The following is a 13046-nucleotide window of genomic DNA, read 5'->3' on the forward strand; positions in this document are numbered from 1 at the left end:
AACAAACTGTGATATTAATTAGTGTATAAGAACAGAAGCATCAATGAATGGCATCTCTAGTGTAGGTTGTGAAGTGCATTTGTTGTTTTAGCGAAATATTCATGGTATAAAACCCATTACGTCCATGACGACACATCCTTACCACAGGATTATAATAAGAGACTTTATTATTAATTTAATAAGAGAATTTGGCTCAGTAGTTTAGTTTTTAAACCAAAATAATTGATTTGACTATTAAAGTCAGTGTCGTTTATGTGGATCAAAGTCTATTAATTAATTAAATGGCAATTATACCAATTTATCCAAAAGTGGTGGCTTCAAACGAGACAAATAGGGGGGGGGGGGAAGAGATTGTTAGTGATGGAGACTGAGAATCCCATTGCTAGCAATATACCCAACCAGATCGAACTCCTCGCGGTTCTCCCTGGAAACTATCATGGTTAATTCCTGATGAATTCATCATGACGGGCTAACTGGTCTGTTTTCATTCTCATCTATCACTCTTCACTGGTGCTCCGCCAGCGTATCCCGTTAGCGCAGGCGGGGTTACCATTTCATTTTCACCCATAAAAAAAAAAAAACAAAAAATATGTAAGTATTTTGTATGGGCGACATCAATTATCCGATTATCAAACTTGGATATCAAGAATATTTAGTTATTAAACCCCAAAACGTCCAATTCGAGTCAAACCAATTTTAAAAACAATTTGTTACTTAAAGTGGATGTCTCGAGAATCGAACTTGCGACCTCATTTACGCACATCCACGTGCTTACCTCTGCGGGTCGAAGGTCGTCAAAAATATCAATTGGAGTGTGTATACACATGGAACTATTCTGTCTGTGTACTCACAAACAATGTTATTTCTTGTAACACTTCACATAACACTAACAACGTTAATGTACCGTTTAATAATCAACAAACAGTCATAAGTTGTCATCACTTTGTTACACAAATGCCTACGCAGTTATTTTATTATTTTTTTTTTTATTTTTTTTTTTTACACCAAATATATATGAAAGTAGTTTCTCCTTCTGTTCGAATTGAAACCGACTGAAGGTTCGAACTGAGCAACGTACATAACATACCAGACATATACGAGTAATTTTCAGAAGGACAAGTGATAAGCGAGCAGCGATTCAAGATTTCTTAGTTGTGTTTGCATGGCTGTGTTTCGGTTTGAAGGGTGGAATATGGCGTGAATTTACTGGGTACAGAGGAATAACACCTGAGTCCTCAGGAATGGCAACGCATGGGGGGTATCATGGGCGAAATAGTATACTCTGTTATTTCCATGGTACTGCTCATGTCTATAGGCGACGGTTACCATTTTCCAACAGGTGGCCATCAGCTTGTTTGCCATTCTAAGTTGTATAAAAAAAATTAATTAAAAGAGACAATTGTTATTATTAGAAACCAAACAATGAATATCTTGTACAGCCTAGAACATTCAGAATCGAGAGAATTTAGAAAACATCGCTTCTTACTCATTAATATTTACTGTATTTATTATTTTTTTACTTAGTGCAATAAAGTGTCAAATAAATAAATAAATATCGCTTATTATGTTTGGAACCGAATGTGGCATCACTTTTACGCAAAGTGTAAAAGTCGATATGGATATACTGATTTTTTTTTTATAATAAAATTATTATTTTTATTTTCTTACGAATAAGATATAAGACTTGTGTAATAAGATAAAATTTCGCGCAATTTATGATCAATAAAATGTAGCCAATTTGTGTACCGCTATGAGTTTATAACTTGCATTATAGCCTAACGGTTGGTACGGAAAACTGGCTTGTGACTCATTGGTTCGTGGATAATGGCGGGCGTTATGCGCGCGCGTAGCGCAACTGAGTAACCGAGATGTGTTCTGAGCACGAGGTGACAATGTATGGTAGACTTGACTCAGGCTGTCTTTTTGCCGTACTGCCTATTTAGCAGCTCGAGGTTTTTTTTTTTAATGGATAATAATGAAATGGTAACTTAGTAGTGCTGGCGAGACAATGGTGCATGTGTGAGGGTGAGGATGAAAGCAAGTCAGTTGGCCCATCGTGATGAATATATAGCGAATAAACCATGATAGTTGGGGAGGAAAAGGGTTGTTAGCAATGGAGTTGACAGCCCCATTGCTAGCAATATGTCCTATCAGGTCGACCTCCACGTCGCTCCCCCTGGAAACCTTCGTGAACAATTCTTGTTGACTTCGTCACGATGGGCTAACTGACCTGCTTCATCCTCATCTATCATCTTTCACCGGTGGCCCGCCGGTGTATACCGATAGCGCTAGTGGGGTTACCATTCCATTATCACCCATAAAAAAACCATGATAGTTTCCAGGGCGAACTGCGTGGAAATCGATCTAATAGGGTATAGTATTTCAACCCCTTAGGGGTTACGGGTAGCGACTACCATTTGATATTACCTGAGGTATTCTTAATGGATTAATATTGGCTGCCGAGTAGCGTTACGATGCGAAGTGTTTACTCTAAATTAATATGTAAATATAATTAAACAATTTTAAAAGTAGGAGTTTAACGATTCGCCTGTGTTTATTCGTATTTTTGTGTGTGTTTACGTTATGCGATAAATAAATAAACGGTTTTCTTTTTTTTTATTTTGACTAAGGAAGTCAACCCTATCTATGGTACTATGTAATCTCTTGCGGCCGCCTACAAATGTTAACAGTTGATAATATTGTTTAGTTAATTTTATTATAATTCATATGATTCATACAAATATAAAGCGACACCTATTTATGTTACCAATAAACATTGTATTGTAAATAAAAATATATACGATTTACATAATATTATTTGCATAAAATAATATATAATATTTCTCCGTCTTCTATCTCTGTGATCTACGGACTAGCTAGAGAGTGGTACTGCGAAATTAGCTCGTTTATCGCTTCCACTAGTATTTTTTTTTTTTAATTAAACTCACCAGGATGCGGTGGAGGTGTTCACAGATGGTGTGTCAGCTCCACAGCCAGCGTACCACGATGTGCGTGTACGCGGGCCTTTATCCTTCCTCGAGAGAGTCGGCAGTAGTCGCTTCAACTCTGTGTACATAAATATGTTGTTAATATAGTTCTATAAAATACTTTTAGTGGTTTATGTTTTTTTTTTATTTGACGGTGGATTCATATATTGTTAAAAAAGTTATACTACGCTTGTATTTTTAATTATTACTCTGTATAATTTCATTTGAATCGATTCTGAAGGGTATAAAAAGAAAAACAGATTTATTATATATATATATATAAAAAATGGGAAATAATGTTATAAAATTAATATATCATCAAGTATAGGTACCTAAATGTAACGACAGATTTCTAGGAAGTATCAGACATACGTTTACATTAGTCATTATGAGAAATTAATGTATTGTAAAATCTTTATTATACATAATTTACATTCAACACATTATAAATATTACATTAAATATATTATAAGATTTAATATATTTCTTTTTAAATTAAAATTTTATACTAGTAAAGAGAAGACTAGATTTCAAAATTTCATTGTCAAGCCACAATTTGAGATAAATACATAGTTATCTACAATATGCGCATGCTTTTATTAGTGTAACGAATTCAGTAGAATGCATTTAACTATTAGTTGAAAAAAAAAATAGATGTGTTGTTTGTGGTATTATAAGATTAATAAATATATATCGTATACCCAGTTCTTTATCCTCTAAAAAGAGGACGTTTCCTATATGTATTAGGTTAGCAATATAGAGAAAATCTGCATTATTGATTGTTTAATTGCAAGGATTAGATTGTTTTTAATATTTCTAATTAATAATATTTAATGTGAATCAAGGTAATTTAGTTTCTAATTCAATTAAGAAAATTTGATATTGGTTATTGAGTCATAACAAAGTATGTACTTATTTTTTATGCAATTTAGAAGCTGACAGTTCGCCAGTTTTGTAATAATCCTTTACTGAGTCTTTAGTAAATTTCAATTTTTTTTTTAATTTGACAGGTAATGAAATTATTAGGGTATGCGACCTCCTTAGTACTTATTTTTTTAGTCATGCAATCTCTATATAGTGCATTAAGGGCACCATACATGCTTCGTTATTTGACTAATACTAATGCACGTTATAAATAGTTCATGCTTTTATTAAACAAATATTAATTTATAACGAGGACTAGCTAGTAACTTACTGTTCATAGGAGTAGCCGGATGACACAATTAAGAAAGAAATCAAATAAAAAAAAAAAAAATAACAATTGTAATGTTAAAGAACACATAAAACATGACTGTATACTAGTCACTAAGTACTAACACTACATCAACAACAATTAAGTAAGTAGGTACGTATATTTGTAGGTACCTATATTGTGAACAGAGATGTACTAGACTCTACAAGTTGCAATGCTAACGCATTACAAGTACAAGACAAGGCGAAGAACAGTAATTATCTCACTAAGAGATCTTCGTTCGCTACAAGGCCTGGGAACTACAATTAATCTGTGCCCATAACCGATAGATAATTGAACAGTGTGAGATACGTACATATAATTATGTGATCGTGATGAAGTGTAAAATAATTAGAGGTCTAAAATGACCACTTTGGTAGCTCGCAATAGGATTTCCAAACGATTCATATTAACTATTCATCTAATGTGTGACATATATTAATGTCAGCCTGTCAATGATCAAGTCTGTCAATGATATAGGATCAGTCATAAATTGCTTACGCCCAAAAAGTGTTTGCAGATTTTGTCACAATGAGAAAGAAACGCCATAGCACTTAATTTGTGATTGTAGCCCACTTATACATAAACGATATATCTGCTTTGGAAAATACAGAGTGTATTTTCCAAATACTCCAAACGTTTTTATATCCTAAGGAGATTGAAAAGCGTCGCTAAAAAAAATATCTTAAAATTCCTATCATTAATAGGAATTAGCAGCGATCTTTAAAAAGGACGAGTACAAAAGATCATGGAAACGTCGCAGTGTTACAGGTTTTTCTGCCTGAAAAAACCCGTCTTTCTTTTAATAATAATAGAGTCATAAATACAGGCTGATATATGTATATAAGGTATTGCAAAACTTTACGATATATATAAAAAAAAATATTACGTGACCGATTTTTAAAAAAAATGGTAAAAATGGTAGTTGAGAATAAGTCGTAAAGTATATTTGATACCGCTAGCTTATTAGGGTGTACCTTTTACTATTCATTTCATTTATTTATTCAATAACAATCATATAATTGTGTTTGAAATAAGTTACAATATTTTATAAACTAAAAATTAAAGAATATCTTTATTTTATTTGGCAGAACAACGTTTGTCAGGTCAGGTCATATGTGAATTTGTGAAATGGGGCGTTTAAAAATTATGAGTTTAATTAATTTGGCAATAATGAATCAATGGACATTAGCGCCATTTAGTCTCAAACTAATCAGAGATTGTATTTTGATTATTGTAATAAATTTCTTCAACTGCAATTCAAATTAACAGGTCCATTTGATTGATTTTCAAATCTCTTACTTTGGCATATAGATGAATAGTAATATGAATCGTAATAGAATCTCGGTATGAATTATCAAAATGGCAATTTTATACTCCAAGAAGGCAACAAAGACAGTGCAAACTTAGACATTCAGGTGAAGCTCTGAAAGAAGAATTAACGACAATCATGCAGAGCCCGCTCGGTAGAAATACCTATTTATTTATGCTCTTCTGAGAAATTATAGAATTTCAATTAAACATGTTAGTTAACATAGTTAACGCTATATATATATATATATATATATATATATATATATATATATATATATATATATATATATATATATATATATATATATATATATATATATATATATCTGACGGCCACCTGATGGACGGGCCACCTAACTGTCGCCTATACACATGAACAGCACACTATGTAATATAGTATCTTGTCATAGTAGATTATACTATATATAAAAATAATAATATTTTTTTATTGCATCAACAAACATAAAAACGTACAGTGCTAATTAGACAATTCAAGTGAGATACAGTTGCATAAATAACAACTTACAATTTATATTTAAAAAAAAAAGTCTGCATTACCATCAGCCCTAAACTAGGCCAGACCTTTATCTTGGGGACTAAAAATATCCATATATTCATGGACATAACAGAGTACACAGTGTCATATAGTATCTTGTCATAAGTATTTGTTTTATATATATAAACATTTACGTAGATATTAACTGACAGCACTACTTTTTTCGTCTAGATTTTTCGTCACAGTACTTAATTTTGCACAAGAATTTTGAATTATTCCTTTTTCAAGTTTAGCCAGTTTTTTTCTATGGAACAAAATTTAAAATATACTTTTTTTTTTTTAATCAATTGAATAAATAGAGCAATAATTAATTTTACATGTTGGTAATAATGCAAAAATAGGTATTTCTAACCGAGTGGTAGCACTGACCTCTGTTTAGCGCTGTCTTCGCTCTGTCCCATTTGTATTGATTCCCACATTATTATACAATGTAAACGATATACGGACAGACGTCAACTGCAATTGTTGTTATAATTAGATAAGTATGTATTTACGTATAATGATTGCATGTTTATATGTGCAATTTTTTTATTATCCTATTAATTATAATCTTCCTGGAATTGTCTTAAATTAATTTTGGGGCCTATATAATATGTTTTTCTTTTCTTTTCTTCCATTTGAGTAATGATTTTAGTAATATGTCCTTACTTAACATTAAATTTATACAATTTTGCCTGTGTTACTTAGTACAAGAGTTGTAGAAATATAAAAAATAGTCGAATCTACTAAAACTACTACAAAAATCAGATCATTTTCGGAAATTTTTGACAGTTCATCGTCACTATAAATATTTGTGCTTTCGTCGTGAAGCATATAGTAGCTATGGGTTATTGATGATATCCCATTTGTTATTATACACAAACAAAACCATAAAATTCATTAATTAGGCTACATTATATTAAAACCCAAATGTACACAACATATTGATCACACAGTTTTATATCGTAGTGTCAAAAAACGTTGAAAAAAAAAAACGGCTAGTCAACTGTTAATTGACAGGAATTAAGTTTTTTTTTTTTAAATCAATTTAAAAATCACGACATTTCAGTGTTGCAAGTATTTATAATTTTGGCATTTCTATTCACGCACACAGCACCGAATCTTGTATATCGTACGTGTGATTTAGGACAAAAATGATTTCACACAAGAATAAGTTGGAATATTTTTTTTCTTTGTAGAAAGACAATCTATGTAAACGTATATTATCTTTAATTATCATCATATATAAATACGCTCGAAGAACATTACCCCGCTCTTTCTTTGGCAACTGGTATAATTATAATATATTACGCATATACTCTGTTACAATGTTAAGTATTACGCATTTTATACGTAGAATTATTAATTTGTGAAATACAGGGATTTTTCAACGGATACGTGACGCGAATGGGTACATTCGCCACATTCAGGGAAGAACTCAATTCATGATATCGATGACGAGTGAATGCGTCATAGCCATTATGACACTAATGTGGAACTACCGCTGAGACAAGTACTGTGTATTTTAAGGAAATGTAATTTTATATATACAGTTTGAATGAGTGTTGTTTACATTGTCATATGTGTCAATCGGAAGATTAAACAAACTAATCTATTTTCTAACGGAAATAAAACATACCTATTTTAGTTTTAGATCACATCATCTAGATGGAGTGCGAGTTGTAAGAAAACGCAGAAACGTCTCAAATAAAACAGACATCCATCTACTAGTTGATGCGTGGTGTTTTCAATCTCTTTATTTTAATTTATATTGTAATAAATATATTAAATAAAACATAATTATAGTTCACGCGACAATAGTCTGTAATTTAGCATATTAATACACGATTATACCTTTTGAATGTTACTTAATTTAAAAGTTTATTATAAAAAAATATAATAAACTTTATTATAAAAATCTGTTTTAACAGATTTTTACTGACTAAGCATTTATAGTGGGACACTCTATATGATTCCAGATTTTATTAATTTACATTTATTTTATCGTCGAATAAATTATGAGAAATTATTTGTACAATCCCGCCACACACACACACACACACACACACACACACACACACACACACACACACACACACACACACACACACACACACACACACGCACACACACACACACACACACACACACACACACACACACACACACATCGCCAGATACTTCTGCCATTTAATAAAGTGATCTCTCCTTTGGTCAAACAATTTTTTTAAATAATAATGGTTTGGAGGTAGATATTTGAAAAAAAAAACTTTTAAGCTATTAATTTTATCCCGAAGTTTTGAAAATTTAAAGAAAAAATCTATTCCTTCTAAAAGAAAAATATAGAAATACATAAGTTAAAAGATAAACACCATGCACGCCAGCAGCTACATATTTTTTATTTTATAAATTTCGATTACTTTTTGATATATTGTCTGAGATTGGGATGCACACTACCTCAATTTGTGTTAATCCATGCATTTTTATTTTATAATATTTATAAAAACTATTATTATCAATACATTCCTGTTATAAGGATTTATTATTATTGTACGAGTATTTATCACTAAAGCAAAATACCATTTGATGTTTCACTATTTCTACTAGAAATCTTATATTTTTGAGAGGATTTGTTTCTCAAAAATATAAATTTTATATTTCTCATAATATTATTTAAATATTAAAAACTCTCTTATAATAACATGGTTTATTAAAAATAAAATAATTAACTTGGTATACAGTTTTGTCGAAAAGGATATGATAACAAACTAAATTTATATTTATAACATTGTAAATGAACATTTTTGAATTTTAAACTAGGTAATTCTTTAAATTATCAATTTAAATTTAGAATCCTTATAATATATTTTTAAGAATACCGATTTAAAATTAGAACTAATTAATTTTTTTAAGTTGACGTCTGTGCGGATCGAGGGCGGGGGGTACCTTCGTTGACAGCGCTAAGGTCAGTGGCGGGGTGAGGTCCGGGCGGCGGGGGCGGCGGGACGCCGGGTCGCTCGAGCGCCAGGCACGGTGACGACTCGGCCCAGGGACGGGTCCTACCGTCTCGCCGGCGGCCCACTCCGCTTGTCCCACTCGCCCCGCCCGGGGACAGCGTCTCCGTGCTGCCGGGTTGTCCGTCGCTGCTGTGGGACACAATTCATTTAGTGAATCGTGGTTACAGCAACTTACATATGTGTTATTACACATTATTTAATCATAAACAAATTTCAATATCAATTTTGATAATTTATAGTAAGTTTGGTCTTATATTGACTTTATTTTTATAATAAGGTAGTAGGTTTAATTTTTTTTGTACAAGTATTATACGTTATCTGAATGAAATGGAATTAAATTATAAAAATAATTCTTTGTTTTTTTTTTTTTATTTTATCCATTTAAGAATGGCAAAGGAGCTGAAGGTTAATGAAAAGTGGTAACTGTCGCCTACAGACATAAACAGTACCATGGATACATAATATGTAGAGTATACTGTGTCGCCCATGATACCCTTCATGCGTTGCCATTCCTGAGGACTAAGGTGTTATGTCTTTGTACACTATAATTTCATTACCATATCCCACCCTTCAAACTGAAACACAGCCATGCAAACGCATCTGCTGCACGGCTGAAACACGAATGGGAACAAGAGGTATCCAAGCAGATGTTTATTATATTTTTAAGTTCAAAGTATCTACTTAATGGATGATAATGGAATGGTAACCCCGCCTGCGCTATCAGTATACGCTGACGGGACACCAGTGAAGGATGATGGTTTATTATATTTATAATATATATATATATAAATAATCTCACCAATTGCTAAAACCGGAGTCGCCATCCATGGAATCAGTCAAATAAAAAGTTGAGTTCGTGATCTTCAACGCACTAGGCACGTCTGTGTTTATATCGACCGCTAACGACGACGCCCGTCTGAATCTAGATTTGAACGAGAAGTAGGTCTTCCTAGACAGAGTTCCAGTGTCCTTCTTGCTATTCTCACTTGTAGGGGTCGTGGGCTTCTCTGGAGGGGGCTTGTCTGGTAAAGGAGGCGGCACGTCCCCATTACTAAGCCTCTTCTCCCCTATAACAGTCTTTAGTTCCTCTTTAAAAGTCCCGTTGACTTTTATCACGGGATTCTCAGTCTTATGGAGTACGGGCCGGGAGTCGGTAAAGTTGACATTGCTGTACACGTGTTGTATCTCCGGCTTCTCACAGTTAGCGTATATTGGCGTCTTCGTTTTTTTCGTTGTGTCGTACGTATTGTTCTGATTGTTTGTAAATGTTTTTGTTAAAGATTTACCGTCCATTGCAACTAAAATAAAAATAAATCGTAAATAGGTCATTCCGAAAGATAATTTAAATTTCAAATGGTTTCTTTTCATCCCATATTGTCTAGTGGTTAGGATACCTGGCTCTCACCCAGGAGGCCCGGGTTCAATTCCCGGTATGGGAATCTTTTTTTTGTTGTAGTTTTGTTAAATTATAGATATTTACACGATTTATATTATTTATTTCCTATTTATTGATTTATTAAAGATTTACAAAATTAATTAAAATATTTTTAGTTATTCTGTGAAAGTTCACACAGTGCTAAGTGGCGGCATATTTACATGTTGATTTGAGATTTTATTGACAGACAGATAGAGGTATTTCATTTTTATAATACTTTCACAATGATCATAAAATTTTATTAGAATGAGAAGTCTAGCTTTCATAATATTTTTTGTACTATATATAGTCACTAATGCACATATTTAAATATTTATTGTAATTTTTTAGTATACAATATTTAGCCCTTACCTATATACTTCTTAGTGAGGTTTCTTTTAATTTGTCTCATCTTCCGCTGGGCGGCGCTGGCGATTTTAGTGAGCGTGTACTGCCCTCTCTCGGTAGGCGGGGACGGCAACCGCGATGCTGGCAGCGTCGGCGGCGCTTGCGTACTCTGTAATAATATTATTATGTTAACACTATTTTGTAACAAGAAAATCTTGATATTGAAATAAAAATAAAAACCAATATAAAATAAATATGATACTGTCTCGAATTCTCATAAAAATCTTACTCTTTAAAAATACACATGAAAATGGGATAATTAATGTAGATGTTTTTTTTTTTTATCTAGGGGTATGGAATATATTTCTTAGGTGGATATAAGAACACCACATAAATCGCAATGTAAAAAAATATTAGCTTTTTTCTTAAAATTGATGCAAAAGAGTTTTGCCAACATTGAAATTTGAAAAAAAAAAAGAAAAATATAATTGTTTTTTAGTCATGCAATAATATTCTTATTAAGCCGTAACTGAAAATTTGTAAACTGTTCAATTGTTTTTGAAAATTGGCAAATAATTGCGACACACATGGGTAAGCTAAAAATAAACCCTCTTCATATTCACTTAAGTGTGAGTTTGTGAATGCGTGTGTGTGAGAGAATGAAATGACATTTTTCTCCTCACCTTGTGAGTGTCGTAGTCATCATCGGAGTCACTGTCGAAGGAGTCGAAGTCGTCGTCGAGGGGCAGCGGCGGGTGCGGCATCGCGGCCTGCGCAGGCGGCTCCAGACTCTCGTAAAGGTGGCCTGAGTCGCTGCTGTCACAATCTAAGGACCATACACGATCATGTTAATTATTAAATTAATGACAACAGAATTACTATTTTGCCTATATTAGTTTTTGTTATGACAGGATACCAGAAATGGATGATATGTGAAGAATGTGTTTCACATTAATTAATAAACGCAAGACTCTATTTAGAATTTTAGACATTCATTTATAAATGGCATTCTTATATAACCATTTTGTGCCATCTGATCCCGGCATAGAATGGGCCACTCATTCCTATCCCGTGGGTGTCATAAGAGGTGACTAACGGAACTTAATAGTCGAGGGACGGGCAGCTGCGTTCCTCTTAAAATATCACAAAACTGCGGTTGTCAATCCGTCTGTGGAGCGTGGCAACTATTGGTAAACCCCCTCCTTTATGAGGAAAGGGTTTGCCATCGACAGGGATTTCATCCTCATGTCCTACAGCCTCAATGGTCGCGTACTGCGCGGTTTCAGAGATGTTTCCTCCCACGAACACTCAGGTTGTGGAATGAGCTCCCTCCCTTTCCCAAGAGACTACAATATGGGGTTCTTCAAAAGGGGGTTAAAGAGGTTTCTTTAGGGTCGGCAACGCACGCGTAATACCTCTGGTATTGCAGGTGTTCATAGGCTGCGGTAACCACTTACCATCAGGTGGGCCGTATTCTTGTTTAGCACCTCAGTGGTATAAAAAAAGACCTATGATCCACCGTCATCAGTGGACAGTTAATATACCATTTACTAGAGGGAGACTTTGTACAAAAGTCGATTGCTTGGGTACGTCTGTCCCATTCGTGTTTCAACCGTGAAGCAGTTGTGTTTGCATGTCTGTGTTTCGGTTTGAAGGGTGGGATATGGCGTGAATTTACTGGGTACAGAGGAATAACATCTGAGTCCTCAGGAATGGCAACGCATGGGGGGTATCATGGGCGAAACAGTATATTCTGTTATGCCCATGGTACTGCTCATGTCTATAGGCGACGGTTACCACTTTCTATCAGGTGGGCCGTCAGCTTGTTTGCCATTCTAAGTTGTTAAAAAAAAAAATATAACAGATAAAAAAAGGTTAAGTTTTTAAATATTTTACCATTGACACAATAAAAAGAATCTACTTATATTTGTCGTAATTACCTACTGCATAAAAAGCACTGTGGCTTATAAATGCGATTTTTATGTCATCGAAACCTGCTTGTGACCTTCTAAACCGGACTTTCGATTGATTATTTCGCTGCAGACGAGGCGACAAGGAAAACAATAAAAATAATCATTACATATATCGATGTCATGTGAGAGAGAGATGTCGAGAGAGAGAGAGACAGAGAGAGAGAGAGAGAGAGAGAGAGAGAGAGAGAGAGAGAGAGAGCTCAAACTACTAAATTATTAAAAATGAG

The 13046-nt window shown here is 33.5% G+C and overlaps 1 protein-coding gene and 1 non-coding gene across 14 annotated transcripts in view; one reads left to right on the plus strand and one right to left on the minus strand.

Annotated features, from left to right (window-relative positions):
• LOC113513781 (ephexin-1) overlaps positions 1-13046 on the minus strand; it is a 175975-nt gene that overhangs the window by 14549 nt on the left and 148380 nt on the right. For 10 of the 13 annotated variants that reach the window (XM_052892178.1, XM_052892103.1, XM_052892000.1 and 7 more), the window contains 5 exons: positions 11530-11672; positions 10871-11015; positions 9884-10382; positions 9014-9213; positions 2949-3066 (listed from right to left, as the gene is read on the minus strand). In XM_052892178.1, coding sequence (XP_052748138.1) covers positions 2949-3066; positions 9014-9213; positions 9884-10382; positions 10871-11015; positions 11530-11672 — 1105 coding nt within the window. The remainder of the gene's footprint in view (positions 1-2948; positions 3067-9013; positions 9214-9883; positions 10383-10870; positions 11016-11529; positions 11673-13046) is intronic. The other 3 variants (XM_052892345.1, XM_052892223.1, XM_052892284.1) reach the window with 3 other exon arrangements.
• Positions 10452-10523, plus strand: Trnae-cuc (transfer RNA glutamic acid (anticodon CUC)). Its single transcript has one exon. It is a non-coding gene; the product is annotated as a tRNA-Glu (tRNA).

Source organism: Galleria mellonella, unplaced genomic scaffold, assembly GCF_026898425.1.
Source record: "Galleria mellonella isolate WM207_F2 unplaced genomic scaffold, CSIRO_AGI_GalMel_v1 utg103, whole genome shotgun sequence".
In the NCBI taxonomy this organism is placed as follows: Eukaryota; Metazoa; Arthropoda; class Insecta; order Lepidoptera; family Pyralidae; genus Galleria; species Galleria mellonella.